The sequence below is a fragment of the Schistocerca nitens genome, chromosome 5, assembly GCF_023898315.1.
Source record: "Schistocerca nitens isolate TAMUIC-IGC-003100 chromosome 5, iqSchNite1.1, whole genome shotgun sequence".
Lineage (NCBI taxonomy): Eukaryota > Metazoa > Arthropoda > Insecta > Orthoptera > Acrididae > Schistocerca > Schistocerca nitens.
The window spans coordinates 480416018-480439401 of NC_064618.1; the positions used below are offsets into that span (position 1 = coordinate 480416018).

The 23384-nt window shown below is 46.9% G+C and overlaps 1 protein-coding gene across 1 annotated transcript in view; it reads right to left on the reverse strand.

Moving 5' to 3' along the window:
* Positions 1–23384, reverse strand: part of LOC126260540 (nascent polypeptide-associated complex subunit alpha, muscle-specific form-like) — a 468909-nt gene that overhangs the window by 73506 nt on the left and 372019 nt on the right. Inside the window, exon 2 of the mRNA XM_049957875.1 lies at positions 3424–6638. Coding sequence (XP_049813832.1) covers positions 3424–6638 — 3215 coding nt within the window. The remainder of the gene's footprint in view (positions 1–3423; positions 6639–23384) is intronic.

A 23384-nucleotide genomic window follows, 5' to 3' on the forward strand; every position in this document is an offset into this window, starting at 1 on the left:
ATTTTTGCCATATACACACACAAAAAAAAGGTTTTGCATCAGCCCGGTTCCCAGAACTCCTCAAGATAGACGTTGACTGTGGATATTGTGTCACAGACACAGTCCCTTTGACTGTTCAGAGATGTCACTAAACCCACCCAAAGATGTAAACAGCTATGCATGAGCAGCGCCTATCAGACGGAGGGGGTCCGACAGCCGATCAGTTCCAGTCATTCCACCAGGAAGGAGGTACACGGTTCGTGTTGTCTGTAGTCCAACCTTGCGTAGACGGTCAATACCGTGGTTCGATCGCGTCCGCATTGTTACTTTGTGCCAGGAAGGGCTCTCAACAAGGAAAGTGTCCAAGCGTCTCGGAGTGAAACATAGCGATGTTGTTCGGACATGGGGGAGATAAAGAGAGACAGGAAATGTCGATGGCATGCCTCGCTCGGGCCGCCCAAGAGCTACTTCTGCCGTGGATGAGCGCTACCTACGGATTATGGTCGGAGGAATCATGACAGCAATGCCAGAACGTCGTGTTACGATTAAAACTATGCGCAATACGCTGCACGATGCGCAGCTTCACTCCCGACGTCCGTGGCGAGGTCCATCTTTGCAACCACGACACCATGCAGCGCGGTACAGATGGGCCCAACAACATGCCGAATGGACCGCTCAGGATTGACATCACCGATGAGTGTCGCATATGCCTTCAACCAGACAATCGTCGGAGACGTGTTTGTAGGCAACCCGGTCAAGCTGAACATTTTAGACACAATAGCCATCGAGTGCAGCAAGGTGGAGGTCCCATGCTGTTTTGGGGTGGCATTATGTGGGGCCGACGTACGCCGCTGGTGGTCATGGAAGGCGCCGTAACGGCTGTACGATACGTGAATGCCATCCTCCGACCGATAGTGCAACCATATCGGCAGCATATTGGCGAGGCATTCCTCTTCATGGACGACAATTCGCGACCCCATCGTGCACATCTTGTGAGTGTCTTCCTTCAGGATAACGACATCGCTCGACTATAATGGCCTGCATGTTCTCCAGACATGAACCCTATCGAACATGTCTGGGATAGATTCGAAAGGGCTGTTTATGGACGACGTGACCCGCCTTATTGCCATTGAGGAGTGGGACAGCCTGAACCAACAGTGACTTGATGAATTTGTGGATAGTATGCCACGACGAATACAGGCATGCATCAATGCAAGAGGACGTGCTAATGGGTATTATAGGTACTGGTGGGTACAGAAATCTGGACCACCACCTCTGAAGATCTCGCTGTATGGTGGTACAATATGCAATGTGTGTTTCTCATGAGCAATAAAAAGGGCGGAAATTATGTTTATGTTGATCTCCATTCCAATTTTCTGTACAGGTTGCGGAACTCTCGGAAACGAGGTGATGCACAACTTTTTTTGTTGTTGTAAATTAAGATATTCTACGAATAAAAATTTACTGGTTCTTAGTTACTTCTTTCAGCTGCAGGAAGGGGCTCTGTTATGAGGAAATTCATCGGCTATAAATTGTGTTTCAGATGGCAGAGAAAAGTAATGAAATGTATTCGAGGACTGAGTCCTAGAAAATCCCGTAAGGAACATTTCAGTCAGTGCAATATAATGACACTTCCAAGTCTCCACGTGTATAATTGCTTAATGCACGTCAAAGAAAATAAACAGAAATTTACTCCGAGAACATATATAACTTACATTTACACAGTACCAAAAATATTGTCAAGGTTGTAACTGCACAAAAAACTTAAGTCTGAAGATGTATTAGTAAATAAACTTAAGGTAGCGTTAGGGGTATAATATAAAAATAAGATAGGTACATTAGCCAGTTGAAGAATACCAGTATCTACAAAGTAATTTGAAGGACATGTATAATGAGGAAAAAGCCTGAGTACTAATAAATAAGAGTATCACAGCTGTGTACTTACACAAATCACATACAGAATTCCATTATACTTTTTCATTAATATAAAATGTAGATATACCATATATAATATATTATACAATACATTATACTTTGCGCAAATTGAAACTGCAAATATATAATGGAAGAGATTGTGTATTTATTTTTATATAATTGCATAGGTGTGTAAAGAGATGTACTATAATGTAAATTAAGCAATGAGAATCATCAGTTTATAAATGGCTTAAAAAGGGAATGTATTTAATTAAATTACACATGTAAATTCAACTGAGAAGCCAGCTGCGTGGTAAACATGCTGTAAGGCGAACAAATAAACATGTAAAACATACAAACATCTAAAAAAATCTTACAGTTGGTGCTGCACTCTGCTGGCATCATCGTAACTACTTCAGCGTTCTCTCCGCCTTTTACAGCAGGTAGGTTTATAAAACGACTATTTAGGATGCGGTTACTTGGTAGTTGTTAAATTTACGTGTGTAAATACGCCTTGGTCACTTAAACGGTGTTCTTCGGACGATTTTTTTTTTTTTTTTCGTGGCCAGAAGTAGATACTGATGAGGAGTACACTGAAACATCCAGCGGAAGTTTCGAAGCATGCAGTAGCAGTGTCATAAGTGACGGATAGTTCGGCAATGAAGTTGAATCCTCTAGAATATAGATAGATTGGTCTTGAAGACTGGAAACATGTCACCTGGTCGGACGAGTCTCGTTTCAAACTGTATCGAGCGGAGGGACGTGTACGGGAATGGAGACAACCTCATGAATCCATGGACCCTCCATGTCAGCTGGTGACTGTTCAAGCTGGTGGAGGCTCTGTAATGGTGTGAGGCGTGTGCAGTTGGAGTGATAAGGGACCCTCGATACATCTAGATACGACTCTGACAGATGACACGTTTGTAGCCATCCTGTCTGGTCACATGCATCCATTCATGTCCATTGTATATTCCGACGGACTTGGGCAATTCCAGCAGGACAATGCAACACCCCACACGTGCGGGATTGCTACAGAGTGGCTCCAGGAACACTGTTCTGAGTTTAAATACTTCCGCTGGCTACCAGATTCCCCAGATATGAACATTGTTGAGCATATCTGGGATGCCTTGCAACGTGCTGTTCAGAAGAGATTTCCACCCGCTCGTACTCTTACGGATTTATGGACAGCCCTGCAGGATTCATGGTGTCAATTCCTTCCAGCACTACTTCAGACATTAGTCGAGTCCATGCCATGTCGTATTTCGGCACTTCTGGGTGCTCGGGTGGGCCCTATTCGATATTAGGCAGGTATACAAGTTTCTTTGGCTCTTCAGTGTACATTCATCAGTGGAACATTTGAAACTAAGCTAGTGTTGTGAAACGGTTTGGTGGCAGAACATTTTGAAATATTTTCCTGTTTAATATTATTGTCTCACTCTGCTAAGCACCGATGGAAAATTCAGTTAATCTTATAATTAAGTCCTAGGCCTTTAAAAGTTGCTGACGCACGTGAACCCCCTTACAACGTACCTGCTTAGCGTCTGCCGCTGTCTCGGGTTTGTCTCCAGGCTTGGCGACCTTCTGCCTGGTCTGGTAGCCCCTGAAGGTTGCCTGTATGGTGGTGGCGGCGGCGTCCAGCACCCTCTCGTGGTAGGCGGCGCCCTCCTGTGGGGGAGCCGGCGGCGGCTGGACCGCTGCCTCGCCCGTCTCCGAGTTGGACGCCTGGCTCTGTTGGAACTCCTTGCGCGTCCGGAAGCCGCGGAAGTTGGCCTGGATGGTCGTCGCCGCCGCTTCCAGATCCGCCGCGGCCGTACTCGCGCCAGCCTCCTGGCACGCCTCCGCCAGCTGCTGCTCGATGCTGGGCTGCTCCGGCGTGGCTTCACCGGGCTCTCCCCCTGCTCCCTCATTCTTGAGCTGCTGGCGCGTCTTGTAACCTCTGAACGTCGCCTGTATAGATGCTGCGGCAGCGTGCAGTGCCGCTTCGTCCGTAGCGCCGGACACTTCCGGCGCTCGCGCGGTGCTAACTTCATCCTCCACCTGCGCACTGCTCTCTTCCTTACTGTCGACGTCTCCCTTGTTCTTCAACTGCTTTCGCGTATGATGGCCTCGGAACGCAGCCTGGATGGTAGTGGCGGCCGACTCGAGAACTGGCGACTCTGCGTCTCGGACGGCGTCTCCGGCCTTCGAGACGACAGCTGCCGCTGCATCGTCGGCGATGTCCTTGGCGGCATCGATAAGTTCCTCTTTCTTTAGTTGCTGCCGCGTCTGGTAGCCTTTGAACGCGGCTTGGATTGTTGTAGCAGCCGATTCGATAACAGACGCGTCATCTACTTTGACGTCCTTAACATCTTTCTCCGCCTCAATATCAGTCTTCTCTCCTCCAATTTCCAGGTTGGTCCCTTTCGCTTCGACGGTTTCTTCTTTGGAATCGGGCTTTGGAGTTTCATTTTTCTCCTCCAGTTCCTTAACCTCCGGCTTCTTTTCCTCCATTTCGATTTTCTCTTGCACGACAGCCTTAGCTTTGTCACTTTCCTCTGTAGCTTCCGTCTTACCTTCTTTCTCAAGTTCTTGTCGTGTTTTGTAGCCCCTGAAAGTTGCCTGAATGGTGGTGGCTGCCGATTCCAAAGCAGAGGGGTCACTGTCCAAAAGGACAGCCTCATTAACTTCTTCAGTTACCGGTTGCTGATCTTTCGCTACTTGATCCGTAGACACAGCTTCTCCAGGTATTTGTTCGTCCTTCGCAGCTTCTTGCAGTTTCTCCTGCTTTACCTGCTGTCTCGTCTGGTACCCTCTGAAAGTAGCCTGAATCGTTGTGGCTGCCGATTCGAGGGCGGTTTTGTCTTCGTCACCAATCAGAGACTCCGGTATCGTTCCTTTGTCAGCATCCACATTGGCATCGATTACGACGCTGTCATTTTTCGTTGCAACGATGCCTTCTTCCTTGAGTTTTTGTCTCGTCTGATGTCCTCTGATAGTCGCCTGTATCTTGGTGGCTGCAGCTTCCAGCACTGCCGGCTCTTCCGGTGCCTCATTTTCCTTAGGCTGATCCTTAAGCTCGTCAGATCGCTTCTCTTCCTGAGACTCGCTAGTCGCGCCATTTTTCAATTCCTGGCGCGTCTTATAGCCTCGGAAGCCCGCCTGTATCTTAGCAGCGGCAGCGCCCAGCACTTCTTCGTCTACAGCGGAGTCCTCCAGTTCGCTGCCCGCCGTGGCCAGCACCGAATGAGGCGTGTCGGCGCGCGAGTCTTGCCTGCTCTCCACCATCGACGCGGTCGTAGCCTCGCTCTGCCCTCTATTCGGGGAGCTGGGAAGTACTTCATCCACACTCTCCGTGTCAGTAGGCTGTTTGGCAGAGTCGTGTGCAGCCGCAGACGGAGGTTCCTGATCCACTGACGTCGTCGGACTTTCGGCGGGCTCTTTTCGCACCCTCTGCCGTGTGGGAATAACGATCGGTTCCTCGTCGTCGGAAGATGTCGGCGTCCTGTCAGGTGCGGGCGATACTGTGATGCTGACCGTCGGCGTCGGTATCTCGCCCGTTTCTGGTGAGCCAGCAGTCGGCGAAGCTGGACCGTCTGCTGATGGCGTAACTAGGACGGTGGTCGGGGTGACGGCACTGGTAGTGGGCAGCTCACCAGTCTCTGGAGACGGTGAGGGAATGTCATGTATTGACGTCGGGCGCTCTGCGGAACTGATTTCGGCAGTAGACGGTCCAGGCGTTGGCTCATCTGGTGCAGGTACTGCAGAAGTAGCAGCAGCCTCTTTGTCGACGACTGCAGGTGCTTCTGGGATCGCTACTTTCGCTTCAGTGACGTCAGATGAGGGTGTATCAGATTTAGACGGAGCCATATTTTCGTCGGTCGTCGGTGACTCGGGTTTTTCCTCGGCTTTTACTGCAGGTGACTCTGATGCGACTTCCGCAGCCAGTTCTGGAGATTTCACACTGGGTGACTGTGGAGGTTCGGACTCCTGTTTAGTTTCCTGCTGTGCTGTGGATGCATCCTCGTCGCTGACTGGAGACACCGGCTTGTGTTCTCCACTCGGACTATCGGTTTTCGTTGTCTCCTTCGCCTCTGGGGGAGTAGTCGGTGAAGCAGGTTTGGACTCCTGTTTGACCTCGACCGACGCCGTCACGGGTGACCCGACGGGAGACTTCTCAGAGGATGCCGGGCGCTCTCGCTTGACTTCCGCAGCGACGCCGGTAGGAGATATTACGGCCTTGGCGGGGAACTCTGGAGCTTTGCTGGCAGCGGCTTTATCGGCCTTTGCAGGCTCGGGAGTCTCCGGGAAGGAGGCTATGGGCTGAACAGCCGCGGCCCCGGTGGCGCTGCTGAGGCTGACGTTGGAGGTGGAAGACGAGGGCCTCCTGGCGTGTCTGGGGCCGCCCTCGCCCTCCTTCTCGGGCGCCGGAGCCGGCGTCGGCGCGGGGGCCGCCGTGATGACGTCCTCCGGCCGCTCGACGCTCCTGGCCGGAGACTTGGCTCCCGCGCTGGACACATTGGACTTGGTCTCGTCTGTCTTCTCTGCCACTACGGGCTTGGCCGCGCTGTCGCTAGCTCCCGACTTCTTCCTTTCGGCTTCCGGCTTCTTCTCAGCTTCGCCATCCTGCTGCTGGGCGAGTTTCACCTCGTTGGCGTCGACGATGACCAGGTCTTTGTCGAGCAGTGCGTCCTCGTCGGTGGAGTTGCCGATGAGCGGCGGCTTATCTGAGCCCTGCGTCGAAGACGGCGACAGACCTGCGCTGTGCGCTGAAACAGTAATCGGCTCGCTGTACATATTCTGCAAAGCACATAATCCGTAAAATCAAATTTATTTAGAGTACTACTGAAAGTAAGGAACGCAGATATCTGTGCCTAAATAGCTTTTTCGTTTGCGATATTCTTTAGAAAGCTAGAAACAGGAAGAAGCAATGAACCGTCAGTATTTACGACCGGCCAACATCGTTATCTACAAGGGTATCTACATCCATCCTGCATAAGCCACTTTATCGTGTATGCGGGACTTACTTCGCTTTCGATTGCCACTTCCTCCGTTTCGTGTCCACGCAAATAATGCACGGAAAGAAAGACTGTCGCTAAGTCTCTGTTAGAGCACCAATGTTTTTTAATTTTACCTTCATGGTCTTTTCGCGAGAAATATGTCATTGGAAGTAGTATGCTGGTTGACGCTTCGAGAAACATACCCTGTCGGAATCTTTAACAGAAAAACCACGTAGTGATTCTACACCTCTCCTATAGCGCCCAGAGTCCAACGAACATTGCTGTATCGCTGCCTTGCTTATTAAACGAATCTGTGTCAAACTCTCTGAGTGTTGTGGTATAGCGGGTAAGACACTGGACAGACCCCTGTCTGGGCACCCAGATTTAGCTTTCCCGTTAGTCTCCCAAAATCTTTTAAGGCGAACGCCGGAATTATTGATACCGCGTGTACCAATTATAGTAACAAAATTGCTACACATATTTAATAAAAGTAAATACACATCTGGAACGACGAAGCGGCTGAGTCACAGTCCTACATTATTTTTGGAAAGAATACACCACCACAGGGTTATATAGTTCTGTATATTTCCTGTGTTCGGCCTAGATTTCGGATTTCACGTCATCATCGAGTTCAATGTTGAAAGCAAGAATATGCCAATAAAAAGACTCAAAGTAAAAAAATTGCAAAATTTAAAAAATATTAGATTCAAGCTGGCATAAAATTACGGATATGCTCTTACATTTTATAACAATAACGTATTTTACTATGCACTGTGCAGGATGACATTATTTCACGCCATTATCGGGTACAACGCTAAAAGCAAAACATGTAAATAATAGGCAATAGAGCAAAAAAAAAAAGTATTACATGGTAAGCTGATATAGAGTTACGAGAGATGCATTTACTTCTTAGACCGTTACCAATATTTTGCTGTGTATTGTGTAGGATAACATATACACAGATCACATTTGCTTAACATGTTACAAAACGTGCAAAATTAATTTCATGCAGGAAAGCAGCACATCATCGTACAAGCACATCGTATCTGGGAAAATCAGCCCAAATGAGGTAACGCAAGACTGGCATATGCCTTTAAGATGTAACTGTGAAGGTGATGTCAATCAGTGTAGATTCTGTTCCATTTACATCATGTTAAGTAAATGTGATGAATTGTGTATATGTGATCTGCACAGCACACAGCAGAATGTTGTTAACGGTCTAAGAAGTGCATCTCTCGTATTGTATATCGACTTACATCTAATATTTTTTGCTTTATGGCCTATTACTTGCATGTTTTGCTTCTAGCATTGTACTCGACAATGGCGCGAAATAATATGTCATATTGCACAGTACACAGTAAAATACCCTACTGGTCTAAAATGTAAGTGCATGTCTCATAATTTTATATCAGCTTGCATCTAATTTTTTTCAATTTTTTTACTTTATGTCTTCCTATTTTCACACACTTGTGCTTAGTATTGTACTCAATAATGGCATGAAAGTCGAACTCTAGATTGTACACAGGAAATATACAGAAATATACAATCACATGGCGGTGTATTCCTTAAACAACATGTGGAACTATTTATAATATACAGGATGTCTCAGAAATACTCTTACGGACTTTGGATACAGGTTCCTTAAAACAAAACAAGGAAAAATTTTAATATTAACATAGGTCCGTAGAGCATTCATTTTCGACTTTTGCGTGTGTATGTATGTGTGTGTGTGTGTGTGTGTGTGTGTGTGTGTGTAAGGAACTTGTTCCCAAAGTTCTTAATAGTATTTTTGAAATACATTGTACGGGGGTTGCCCAGAAAGTAATGCATCGCATTTTTTTTCTCAGCCGAAAGTAATGCTACGAATGCGAAACGTTACGTATATACACTCCTGGAAATTGAAATAAGAACACCGTGAATTCATTGTCCCAGGAAGGGGAAACTTTATTGACACATTCCTGGGGTCAGATACATCACATGATCACACTGACAGAACCACAGGCACATAGACACAGGCAACACAGCATGCACAATGTCGGCACTAGTACAGTGTATATCCACCTTTCGCAGCAATGCAGGCTGCTATTCTCCCATGGAGACGATCGTAGAGATGCTGGATGTAGTCCTGTGGAACGGCTTGCCATGCCATTTCCACCTGGCGCCTCAGTTGGACCAGCGTTCGTGCTGGACGTGCAGACCGCGTGAGACGACGCTTCATCCAGTCCCAAACATGCTCAATGGGGGACAGATCCGGAGATCTTGCTGGCCAGGGTAGTTGACTTACACCTTCTAGAGCACGTTGGGTGGCACGGGATACATGCGGACGTGCATTGTCCTGTTGGAACAGCAAGTTCCCTTGCCGGTCTAGGAATGGTAGAACGATGGGTTCGATGACGGTTTGGATGTACCGTGCACTATTCAGTGTCCCCTCGACGATCACCAGTGGTGTACGGCCAGTGTAGGAGATCGCTCCCCACACCATGATGCCGGGTGTTGGCCCTGTGTGCCTCGGTCGTATGCAGTCCTGATTGTGGCGCTCACCTGCACGGCGCCAAACACGCATACGACCATCATTGGCACCAAGGCAGAAGCGACTCTCATCGCTGAAGACGACATGTCTCCATTCGTCCCTCCATTCACGCCTGTCGCGACACCACTGGAGGCGGGCTGCACGATGTTGGGGCGTGAGCGGAAGACGGCCTAACGGTGTGCGGGACCGTAGCCCAGCTTCATGGAGACGGTTGAGATGGTCCTCGCCAATACCCCAGGAGCAACAGTGTCCTTAATTTGCTGGGAAGTGGCAGTGCGGTCCCCTACGGCACTGCGTAGGATCCTACGGTCTTGGCGTGCATCCGTGCGTCGCTGCGGTCCGGTCCCAGGTCGACGGGCACGTGCACCTTCCGCTGGCGACAACATCGATGTACTGTGGAGACCTCACGCCCCACGTGTTGAGCAATTCGGCGGTAAGTCCACCCGGCCTCCCGCATGCCCACTATACGCCCTCGCTCAAAGTCCGTCAACTGCACATACGGTTCACGTCCACGCTGTCGCGGCATGCTACCAGTGTTAAAGACTGCGATGGAGCTCCGTATGCCACGGCAAACTGGCTGACACTGACGGCGGCGGTGCACAAATGCTGCGCAGCTAGCGCCATTCGACGGCCAACACCGCGGTTCCTGGTGTGTCCGCTGTGCCGTGCGTGTGATCGTTGCTTGTACAGCCCTCTCGCAGTGTCCGGAGCAAGTATGGTGGGTCTGACACACCGGTGTCAATGTGTTCTTTTTTCCATTTCCAGGAGTGTATTATTTGAAGTTTACTGAGTGAACGGATCAAGTTTCCGTCACTTCCGACAGATATCGTAGCTGCAGTACAGTTTCAAAATGGCGTCTGTAGGTGATGTAAGTTACAAGCAACGTGCCGTCATTGAATTTCTCACTGCAGAGAAAGAAACTGTGGTGAATAGTCGCAAACGCTTGTGCAAAGTTTATGAATCACCTACTGCCGACAGAAGTACATTTAGTCGCTGGACACTGCAGGTGAGGCCATCAGAAGGCTGTTCGGCGGAGCTCCAAGATTTACAACGGTCGAGGAGACTTCCATAGTTGTCAAAAAAGGTTCAAATGGCTCTGAGCACTATGGGACTTAACATCTGAGGTCATCAGTCCCCTAGAACTTAGAACTACTTAAACCTAACTAACCTAAGGACATCACACACATCAATGCCCGAGGCAGGATACGAACCTGCGACCGTAGTAGTCTCGCGGTTCCGGACTGCAGCGCCTAGAACCGCACGGCCACCGCGGCCGGCTTCATAGCTGTCACACCTGACATGTTGCAGCGAGCTAATGTTGTCATTCGCGAGGACAGACGCATTCGTGAAAGACATTTTGAGGACGATGAGGAGGTGATTTACACAGTGGCGCACTGGATCCGCCACCAGAACAAGGATTGGTACCGAAAAGGCACACACGCCCTTGTTTCGCGCTGGAAGAAGACCATAGAACAGGATGGAGATTACGTAGAAACATAGGGTATGTAAAACATCATTAATTTGTTGTGTGTAATTCTCATTATCTTCAATAAAGAAGTGTTGAAGAAAAAAATGCGGTGTATTACTTTCTGAGCTACCCTCTTATAAACGTTCAGTGGCCAGACTACATACGAACGTCGAAAGATTCACTCCAATTGAGCGCCTCGTTGGATGCTTCTCGCAGACTCTTGATACCAAAAGGCAAACGTCTGTTAGAGCACTCATTTACACTGTGGCTCATTCTCTGAATATAATCACAGCCACACATACTGTGAGTGCAAAAGCACAACTTTTGCAAGTTGTATTTGCACACACCTTCTCCAATCCGAAATCTATTATGCTGTACCCACATCTGCCCTCGGATAATGAAAGCCTGGAACTTTAATAGCTGGATTGTCAATAAGTTCATTACGTCGGGTTTTCGTGGTTTGCCAGTCACGCCTCCATTCAATGGCTTCCTTTGAAAAGGACACAATATACTCCCGGTAAAAATTAGTACACCTGGAAAGAGGACAGTATCACAGCACAGGTAAGAGGGCTTGTGAGCCCAGACGTGTCAACACGAACTGCTGCGAACCAGTTATTAGCAGTGGGACTACCGGCACGCACAACTCCAGCCCGTCTTTGACTCACGCCACGGCATCGACGTGCTCGGCTCCACTGGCGCCGTCAGTGGCTCATTTATAAGATGGGATGGAGCGTCGTGTTCTTCACCGAAGGAAGCAGATTCACCCCAGGTGAAGGCCCAGTGTGTCTAGCATGCAGACAGGTCAGTTGCAGGTGCTCAACTGACCTCCTTCTAACCAACACTGGGCCATCACTGGCACCGAGCCAGAACCAGCTTTCACCAGAAACCACAACATACCTCCAACCTGTCCTCCAATGAGGGCTCGCTTGACACCACTGTATTCACAAATGGTAGTGGTTTGGAGTCAGTGGAATGCGCCCTACAGGGCGTCTGGCCCGGAGCTGTTCTTCAAATAATCGATTTGTAACAATTCATTGTGTCACTGTGGTGCCAACTGCTGCTCAGATTCCTGCTGCAGATACAGTACGATGCAATAGTGCCGTAGGCCTCTAGGCAGTGCCACGTGGCCGTCCGGGACAGGTCTTCTTGCGCCCGTAACCACGGTACCAGCAGTCATGGACAGCTGATACATTTTTGCCAAGTCTTTCTGCAATATCGCAGAAGGAACATTCAGCTCCTCGTAGTTCTATTACATGACCACGTTCAAACTCACTGAGATGTTGACAAAGACGTCTTTGTCGCCTTAAAGACATTCTTGACCAACATCAGCTCATCACGTCCAGTGTCCGCCCCGATAGCTGAGTGGTCAGCGTGACGGATTGCCATCCTACGGTCCTGGGATCGATTCCCCGATGGGTCGGGGATTTTCTCCGCTAACGGACTGGGTGTTGTGCTGTTTTCATCGTCATTTCATCCCCATCCGGCGCGCAGGTCGCCCAATGTGGCGTCGAATGTAGTAAGATCTGCACCAAGGCGGCCGGACCTGCCCCGTAAGGGGCCTCCCGGCCAATGACGTCAAACGCTCATTTCATTTCATTTACCACGTCCAGTCTCAAAGGCAACTAACGCTCACGGCGCTACTAGCGCCACTCTTATATGACTGTCGCGAAATTTGAAAGTACATCACCTTTCATACACAGAAACACTTCTACCAATTTTTGGATATGTCGTACAACTCCTTCTGAGTGTTGCCATTTTTGTCCATCACTGTACGTACGCATGTCGATGTAGAGCATGGTTCAAAATGGTTCAAATGGCTCTGAACACTATGGGCCTTAACTGCTGAGGTCATCAGTCCCCTAGAACTTAGAACTACTTAAACCTAACTAACCTAGCCGGCCGAAGTGGCCGTGCGGTTAAAGGCGCTGCAGTCTGGAACCGCAGGACCGCTACGGTCGCAGGTTCGAATCCTGCCTCGGGCATGGATGTTTGTGATGTCCTTAGGTTAGTTAGGTTTAACTAGTTCTAAGTTCTAGGGGACTAATAACCTCAGCAGTTGAGTCCCATAGTGCTCAGAGCCATTTGAAGCATTTTTGAACTAACCTAAGGACATCACACAGATCGATGCCCGAGGCAGGATTCGAACCAGCGACCGTGGCGGTCGCGCGGTTCCAGACTGTAGAGCCTAGAACCGCTCGGCCACTAGAGCATGGAAGTGACCGTATGGCATTGTTGGCTGGAAGACCCCATCCGGGAAAGTTCGGTCGCCAAGTGCAAGTCTTACTGTAGTCGACGCCACATTGGGCGACTTGCGTGAAGATGGTGAGGATCAAATGATAATGACGACAACACAACACCCAGTCCACGAGCGGAGAAAATCTCCAACCCGGCAAGAATCGAACCCGGGCCCGCTTGCATGGGAGACAAGCACCCAGCTAAGCTGGCGGACGATGTGGAGCAGCTCCGTTTGGATAAGGATGGGTAAGCAAATTGGCCTCCTCCTCTTCAAAGAAACACCTCCACCATTCGTCTTAAGCGGTTTAGGTAAACATCGAAATATCTTAATATGTATGACCAGACGGGGACTTGAGTCCCAGCCGTCCCGGCTACGAGTCTAGTGCCTACATCACGGCTGTGGTCTGCCCTCGCTCTGTGTGCAGAGAGGAAGCGGAGCAGGCAAGAACACAGCCAGCTGTGCTGTGCCAGGGCGGCCCCGCTCTTGAACGTGCCGCCCGCAATCGATGCTGACATCGACTGCGCCCCGCGGCGGCCGCCTTTGATGGGCGCAGGCGGCGGCCCGTCAGATGTCGCGCACCGATTACTCTGGCCGCCGCGCGCGCCTCACCGTCAGCCGTGTGGACACGTCCCACGCTCACAGACTGCAGCCTAGGTCCGGCGCCTCCATATATGCACTCATTTCGATTTAACCCTCCGTCGTCAACGCCTTTTAACGATTTTTCCAATTTTACCAATTTATACTCACGAGGAGAACAAGGCAAGTGCCATAACACGATTTCCCAGAAACTTACCTCAGTGGAAGAGGAGTCGAGTAGACGAACATGTGTCTCGGCTTATCCTTAGACACTCGGCCGTTTCCGAGAAAAAGACTGTCAAAGGTTTCGACGCATCTTTGATACCTTTTAGAGGGCTATAATATCAGCTGACGTGGATAGCGTCACGGTCTCATTTTTGCGTCCGTTGGTCGAAACGCAGTTATTGTTTTCATTTATTTTATTTTCCTTAAAGTTTACTACACGAATGTTTCTTATCAAGTTATGGGATAACAGGGCGTTACATTAATTCTAAGATTACAGCAATGTTTCACAATAAGAGTGATACATTTCCTATATTGCATATATCTGTTGTGGTATTTTCAGGGTTTACAATCTTTTTAAAACCTCATTTTCTTATATTTCACTCTTATATCAGTTCTTAATTCTTATATCGGTATTTTATTCTTCCGTTTATTCTCCAGCAAAATTTGGTGCATTCCCTTGGATGATACGGATCATAGAAACATTCGAACATCGAAAATCCGAATAATAAGAGCACTGCGACATTTCTTCGTACGAATCTTACTCGGCAAAGGAACGTCACTTATACTGATGAAGATTTCACCTGTTGGAATAATTTCGCGGCAAACAACGCATAACGGATCACTTTTCCGAAAACTGGCGTCGCAACTGATATGGGCCAAGGTATGTCACACGAATTTCACCAAAAACAATTTGATATTTTTCCATTCCCTTATTGCCTTTTCCTTTTTAGTTCATTCACCAATACCTAGTAGACGAACAAGGACAACGCTATTTTAGTATACAATGGAAAACATTCGTGTAGTAATCTTCTATGGACGTAGGTAGATAAACGAAAAACAACAATAATAATTATCGGGTTTTGATCACGGGGCGCAATGGTGTGAAGCTTCGGTCCTAGTCATTGCGCTGCCGCTTCGGTTGAATTCTTACTCGGAAACGGACACATAAAGTATATCTCAAAACTTGAATGTCGTTTACTCAGGTTCTCGACGTGATCGTAGCTACACGAGGGATTTAACAGACTTTGAATGCGTAATGGTAGTTGGAGCTACACGAAGGGGACATTCCACTTCGGAAATCCTTACGGAATTCAATATTCCGAGAGCCACAGTGTCAAGAAGGTGCCGAGAATACCAAACTTCAAGCATTCTCTCTCAACGTGGACAACCCAGTGGCCGACGACCTTCACGTAACAACCGAGAGCGGGGCGCGTGGGGGTGGAGTGGTCAGACAAGGAACACTGCGTGAAATAACCACAGAAATCAGTGTGAGGCGTACGACGAACGTTTCCGTTAGGATAGGGCGACGATTCGCGTTAATAGGCTATAGCAGCAGACGACCGAAACTAGTGCCTTTGTTAACAACACGACATCGCCCGCAGCGTCTCTCCTGGTTCAAATGGCTCTGAGCACTATGGGACTTAACATCTGAGGTCATCAGTCCCCGAGAACTGAGAGCTACTTAAACCTAAATAACCTAAGGACATCACACACATCCATGCCCGAGGCAGGATTCGAACCTGCGACCGTAGCGGTGCGCGGTGCCAGACTGAAGCGCCTAGAACCGCTCGGCCACACCGGCCGGCGTCTCTCCTGGGATCGTGGCTTCATCAGTCAGATCTTAGACAAGTGGAAAAATCGTGGCCTGGTCAGATGAGTCTCGGGACTCATCCAATTGTAAGAGCTGATGGTAGGATTCAAATGCACAGATCTCACGAAGACATGGCCCCAAGTTGTCACCAAGGCAATGTGCAAGCTGATTGTGGCTACAGAATGGTGTGAGTTATGTTCACATGGAATGAACCGATCATTGAGTGGAAGTGATTATGTTCGGATACTTGGAGACCACTTCCAGACGTTCATGGATGTCGTATTCCTAAACAACGACGGAATTTTTATGGGTGACAGTGCTCCAAGTCACCTAGCCACAATCGTTTTCGTTTGGTTTGAAGAACATTTTTGACAGTTCCAGTGAATAGTTTCGCCACCCAGATCGCCGACGTGAATCCTAGCGGACATTATCGAGAGGTCAGTTCGTGCACAAACTCACCCACCTGCAACACTTTCGCAATCATGGACGGCCATAGTGGTTGCATGGCTCACTATTTCTGCAGGGGACTTCTAACGACTTTTTGAGTCGATGCCACGTCTACTGCCGCACCACGCCGGCCAAAAGGAGATCCGATACGATATTAGGAGGTATCCCCTAACATTTCTCACCTCGTTGTATACCAGCAGTTGACAAAGATGACGCAGACAGTTGGCCATGGTCTTTTAATAGAAATCATTTCCCTTAAGAAATTTAGAAAAACCTTGAAAAACCTAGATCAGAATTACCGGTTACACGCTCACGAATACCGGAGTAGTTGGTTTAAAATAGCATATCACAATTCGCTTCATATCTAGTGTACAGTCCTGTTGTAATTATATATTCGGGAATGAAATTAATTAATAACACAAAAAGCTAGTGCTTCCCTGTTGACTCATTTCACAACAAGTATACAGTAATGCGATATCTTAAACCCACCTCCATACGGGGAATCGAACCACGTCTCGGTTCTGAGACGGCGATGCTACCCGAAGACGGCAGAAGCCGACTTGCTTTAGAGTTGTATTTCAAAGTCCCTACTTGCCCGTCCATTTCGTCCATCTGCATTGATCTAGATTTGTTTACGTTTATCCTATAGCCAAGCAATAAATTCCTATCCTCGATTCTTCCGTGTATAAAATGTCATACCTCACTAAATCTTTACATATAATTTTTCAGATAGATTCAGTCATATATGTGGATTCTGTCTGCAAAATGATCTGCGAATAGAGTTAGTTTAAAGAAGCAACAAATTAAAACTTCATATGTAACGCTACAGCTTTGCTGCATGAACAGCGGAAATGTCATAAGCGATAAATTTTTGTCCTGTTTTTTGGTTATGTCAGAGAAAAAATTTCATGTTTGAAATTATGCTTAAAGATCGCTTGAGTTCGCTTAGTGCTCTCATTCTGAATCGCTGGATTAATATGGTCTGCGCATTTGCGCGCTCTGTCTCAAGGCTGACATACTGTTTCTAACTTTAACACTTGACATATTGTGTTAAACGTTGAACGTAAGATTATAGCTCTTAACGAGTAGATCATGAAGACATTTTCAATTTTAGGATTCGCTCGATAACTGTAGGAAATACTGAAAATAAATTGTTAGTTGCCCCTGGAAGCCGATAGATACGCAAGTCCTAACTGGAAATATTCACCGGGTCAGCCGTTTACTAATATACAACGGGCAGCCACATGAAAACGAGACAGATGGGAATAATAAACTGTTTATAATTTCAAAATCAGTCGCCAAAACTGTTAATACATTCCTCCCACTGTGCGACAAGACTGTCAATGCCTTCATGGAACAACGTTTGCTGTTGCCAATGGAACCATGATAGTATCAAGGCGCGCACTTCATCTTCCGAAGCTGACTGACGGCCCCGAATGTCTTTCCTTAGGACTCCAAAAATATGGAAGTCATGTGAGGAGAAATCAGGACAGTATGGAGGATGTATAAGGATTCCGCAACGAAATTTATGCAGCATACTCTAAGCAATCTTGGCAATTCGTAAGTGGGCGTTATCCTGCAGCAAAATACTGCGGTCCAAGTCGCTGCTCACTGATTTTCTGGAACGCAGTGCCACGCGCGAACGTGGACTGTGCAAAAATTTTACACGTGTCACCCAAGCGAATGAAGTTAGACATACTTGAAAAATGGGAAATATATAAACGGAAGATTAAGGAGCCAGACAAATTGATGACTTAACAGTCCGAAATTAAATACAATATTTTTTTGCTGTTTTTAAAAATGATTCATGATTCACTAAGGCAATTAGCTTACGATTTACCAGAAATTTATAAAATAGCGTGATATCTCGGACTTTTACCAATACAGCATCTATGTATTTGGTTGAAACATTACACAGAGCATACGGACACACAACAAACAACTGAAAGTGCCAGTCAAATTTTTATGTCTAAACAATAAAGAAGCCTTTCGATACATTATTGTATAAAGACAACCCAAATACAGTGAATAGCATTCGATGTATTGATCTGATGTAAAAAAAAAGTGTGTTATGTTCAGTGAAACGCTACAAACGCAGGTAAGTCACAAAAGGTTTTTTACATTGCGTAATCTGTGCACACAAAATGTTTGTATTTCATTTTTTGTTTATGACATTGTATCTTCTAATATAGGTAATGGTTTGAGAATGAACGAAAAGTTCTAAACTAGTCACTAATAAAAATATGATGTGCAACTCTGATGGAAAGCTTAATTAATAAATTACAAATATATTGAGTTGATGATCCTGATACCGACACAATGTTGGAATTATGCAAAACTGAAGCGCACCATCAGGTCCAAACTCACAGGAATGTTGAGGGATAGAATCATTCTGCTGCAGGATAATGCCCGCCCACATGTTAACAAGATTGTTTCGAGTACGCTGTATAAGTTTCGCTGGGAAGCCCCTACACATCCATCACACAGTACCGATCTCTCCCTGAGTGAATTCTACATTTTTGAAACCCGAACAAAGACTTCCGTAGCCGCCGATTTGCTTCGGACGAAGAGGTGCACCTCTGGATACAATCGTGGTTCTGTTAGCATCATGTCGTCATTAGCCGTCTTGTCCCACAGTGGGATTGAATGTATTAACAGTTACGACGGTTACTTTTGAAACAATGAACAGGTTACTTACTTTTTTTCCGTCTAGTTTTATTTGACTATCCTATACAGGGTGGTCCATTGATCGTGACCGGGCCAAATATCTCACGAAATAAGCGTCAAACGAAAAAACTACAAAGAACGAAACTTAACTAGCTTGAAGGAGGAAATCAGATGGCGCTATGGTTGGCCCGCTAGATGGCGCTGTCATAGGTTAAACGGATATCAACTGCGTCTTTTTAAATAGGAACCCATATTTTTTATTACGTATTCGTGTAGTACGTAAGGAAATATGAATGTTTTATTTGGACCACTTTTTTCACTTTGTTATAGATGGCGCTGTAATAGTCACAAACATACGGCCACAATTTTAGACAAACAGTTGGCAACAGGTAGGTTTTTTAAATTAAAATACAGAACGTAGGTACGTTTGAACATTTTATTTCGGTTGTTCCAATGTGATACATGTACCTTTGGGAACTTATCATTTCTGAGAACGTATGCTGTTACAGAGTGATTACCTGTAAATACCACATTAATGCAATAAATGCTCAAAATGATGTCCGTCAACCGCAATGCATTCGGCAATACGTGTAAACGACATTCCTCTCAACAGCGATTAGTTCCCCTTCCGTAATGTTCGCCGGCCGCGGTGGTCTAGCGGTTCTAGGCGCGCAGTCCGGAACCGCGCGACTGCTACGGTCGCAGGTTCGAATCCTGCCTCGGGCATGGATGTGTGTGATGTCTTTAGGTTAGTTAGGTTTAAGTAGTTCTAAGTTCTAGGGGACTGATGACCACAGTAGTTAAGTCCCATAGTGCTCAGAGCCATTTGAACCGTAATGTTCGCACATGCATAGACAAAGCGCTGACGCATGTTCACAGGCGTTGTCAGTGGATCACGATAGGAAATATCCTTCAACTTTCCCCACAGAAAGAAATCCGGGGATGTCAGATCCGGTGAACGTGCAGGCCATGGTATGGTGCTTCGAAGACCAATCCACCTATCATGCAATATGCTATTCAATACCACTTCAACCGCACGCGAGCTATGTGCCGGACATCCATCATGTTGGAAGTGCAGCGCCATTCTGTAATGCAGTGAAACATTTTGTAGTAACATCGGTAGAACATTATGTAGGAAATCAGCATACATTGCACCATTTAGATTGCCATCGATAAAATGGGGGCCAATTATCCTTCCTCCCATAATGCCGCACCATACATTAACACGCCCAGGTCGCTGATGTTCCACTTGACGCAGCCATCGTGGATTTTCCGTTGCCCAATAGCGCATATTATGCCCGTTTACGTTACCGCTGTTGGCGAATGACGCTTCGTCGCTAAATAGAACGCGTGCAAAAAATCTGTCATCGTCCCGTAATTTCTCTTGTGCCCAGTGGCAGAACTGTACACGACGTTCAAAGTCGTCTCCATGCAATTCCTGGTGCATAGAAATATGGTAGGGTGCAATCGATGACTCAACACCGACGTTTTTGAGATTCCCGATTCTCGCGCAGTTTGTCTGCTACTGATGTGCGGATTAGCCGCGACAGCAGCTAAAACACCTACTTGGGCATCATCATTTGTTGCAGGTCGTGGTTGAGGTTTCACGTTTGACTGAACTCTTCCTGTTTCCTTAAATAACATAACTATCCGGCGAACGGTCCGGACACTTGGATGATGTCGTCCAGAATATCGAGCAGCATACATAGCACAAGCCCGTTGGGCATTTTGATCACAATAGCCATACATCAATACGATATCATCCTTTACCGCAGTTGGTAAACCGTCCATTTTAACACGGGTAATGTATCACGAAGCAAATACCGTCCGCACTGGCGGAATGTTACGTGATACCACGTACTTATACGGTTGTGACTATTACAGCGCCATCTATCACAAAGCGAAAAAAGTGGTCCAACTAAAACATTCATATTTCTTTACGCACTACACGAATATGTAATAAAAAATGGGCGTTCCTATTTAAAAATAAACGCAGTTGATATCCGTTTGACCTATGGCTGCGCCATCTAGCGGGCTAACCATAGCGCCATCTGGTTTCCCCCTTCTAGCTAGACAAGTTTCGTTCTTTGTAGTTTTTTCGTTTGACGCTTATTTCGTGAGATATTTGGCCCGGTCACGATCAATGGACCACCCTGTCGTCCGACCGGGGCGTTAGTTCACGAAATGTATGTCATCTTTCGTCTTACGCAGCAGTGCCATACAGGTATTTAGCGACGCAAACTGCTACATTAGTTTCCTGTAATACGGCACACCAAGTGAGGTTCAGAGTTCGGAGTGAGGGCCGCTCTGGAAGGCCAGGCGCTGCACGCCTCGCCTCTTCATTGTGCATTTCACGAGGCGGGACCGACCGCTCCTCTATCCCACGTGAGCGCCGTCACATGCTATAAACACCACGCACCACGGCGCATCGCATGCGCTTGCCCGTTCCACAATTGCGTCTCCGGCAGATGACGTAAATACGCCGCTCCCTTGTCACTGATCTGCCATTTGCGATCGAGTAAAATTGCGGTCCAGCGCTGACGTCAATTGTTTTACAGCCGCTTCGTAATGACAGCTATTCTCTCTCTGTACCAGCACACGCAATCTGAGTGCACACTCATTGACGTGTGTGTGTGTGTGTGTGTGTGTGTGTGTGTGTGTGTGTGTGTCTGTTTAAAAGGAATCTAATGCAGCTAATGGGATTCCCGGCAACCAGAGCGTTCTCTCTTGGAACTACCGAGACACAGACAAACCGCGTACATTCTGCTACACGATCTCTGTGCAAAAGCTTAGCAAACGCGATGACTTTGAGTACCTGTGGAGGTCTGTGATTTCATACATGTTAATGAGTTTTAGGAAAATCAGTTTGTGTTCCGAAAAAGGTAGGAACAAGCGAGGCAATACTGGTTCTACTATTTGCCTTAGAAGATACATTAAAGGAAGGAAGACCTATGTTAACGGTGAAACTTCCTGGCAGATTAAAACTGTGTGCCGGATCGAGACTAGAACTCAGGACCTTTGCCTTTCGCAGGGAAGTGCTCTACTGTCTGAGTTACCCAAGCACGACTCACGTCCTCTCCTCACAGCTGCAATTCTGCCAGCATCTCGTCTCCTACCTTCCAAACTTCACAGAAGCTCTCCTGCGAACCTTTGCAGAACTAACACTGCTGGAAAAAAGGATATGTTAACGGTGTTATGTTAACGGCAATATGTTATCTGCGTTTGTACGTTTAGAGAAGGCATATGCCTTTGTTGACTCCAATATACTCTTTGACGTTCGGAAGGTAGCTGTGATAGAGCACAGGAAGTTAAAGGTTATCTATGATTTGTACAGAAACCGGAGCGCCGTTATAACACTGTAGTCTAAGGACATAAAAGGAAAGCAGAAGTTGAGAAGGGAATGAGACGTAGCATACCCCCGATATTATTCAATCTGTACAATGAGCAAGCTGTGAAGGAAACTAAGGAGAACATTAGAAACGGAATTAAATATCACGGACAAGAAATTTAAAAAAATTGACGTTTTCCGATGACGAAATTGTATAAGAGACGGCAAATAATTCGGAAGGTCAGTTGAATGATTTCGATGATATCTTGAGAAGAGATTAGCAACAAAATTAAATCAAGGGTAAGGGAATGTAGTCGAATTAAATTAGGTGACATGGACGGAAACAGGTTAGGAAATGAGACACTATGTCGATGAGTTTTGCTATTTGAGCAACAAAAAGACTGACGATGGCCGAAGTAGAGAGGATATAAAATGCATCCACCCAATAGCAACTAAAACATTTCTGAAAAAGATAAGAAAAAATGTTAATATCGAAAAACAAATTTATGTGTTAACAAGTCCTTTGCAAAAGTATTTGTATAGGAAAGAAACGAGGACGATAAATAGTTCAGACAAGAAGAGAAACGCAGCTCTTGAAATTTGGTGCTACAGAAGAATGCTGAAGTTTAGATGAGTGGATCAAATTACTGATGAAATGAAATGTCGTGTGGCTAGGGCCTCCCGTCGGGTAGACCGTTCGCCTGGTGCAGGTCTTTCGAGTTGACGCCACTTCGGCGACTTGCGCGTCGATGGGGATGAAATGATGATGATTAGGACAACACAACACCCAGTCCCTGAGCGGAGAAAATCTCCGACCGAGCCGGGAATCGAACCCGGGACCTTAGGAGTGACAGTCTGTCACGCTGACCACTCAGCTACCGGGCCCGGACAACTGCTGATGATGAGGTACTGAATTTGGAAGAAAAGAAATTTATAGTACAACTTGACTACAAGAAGACACCGACTGTTAGAAAGTATCCTGAGGCATCAAAGAATTTTCAATTTGGTAATGGAATGGAGTCTGAAGGGCAAAAACTTTAGAGGCAGACTATGGCTTGAATGCGGCAAGTAGTCTCGAATTTGTGTAGGTTGCATTAGCTGTGCTTAGATGAAGAGGCGTGGACAGAACGGATTAGCGTGGACAACTACATCAAAGCACCGTTCGGGCTGAAGGCCGTGCAGCAACAGCAAACAACAATAATTACAGAAAGCTACTGATTATGTCTGTTATATATGGGCGTAGCCCGTGTGGGGAACTTAATACCGATGTATCAGAAAGGCAAAATACATTTTGTTGTGCGGTAGCGTTCTCGCTTCCCGCGCCCGGGTTCCCGGGTTCGATTCCCGGCGGGGTCAGGGATTTTCTCTGCCTCGTGATGACTGGGTGTTATGTGATGTCCTTAGGTTAGTTAGGTTTAAGTAGTTCTAAGTTCTAGGGGACTGATGA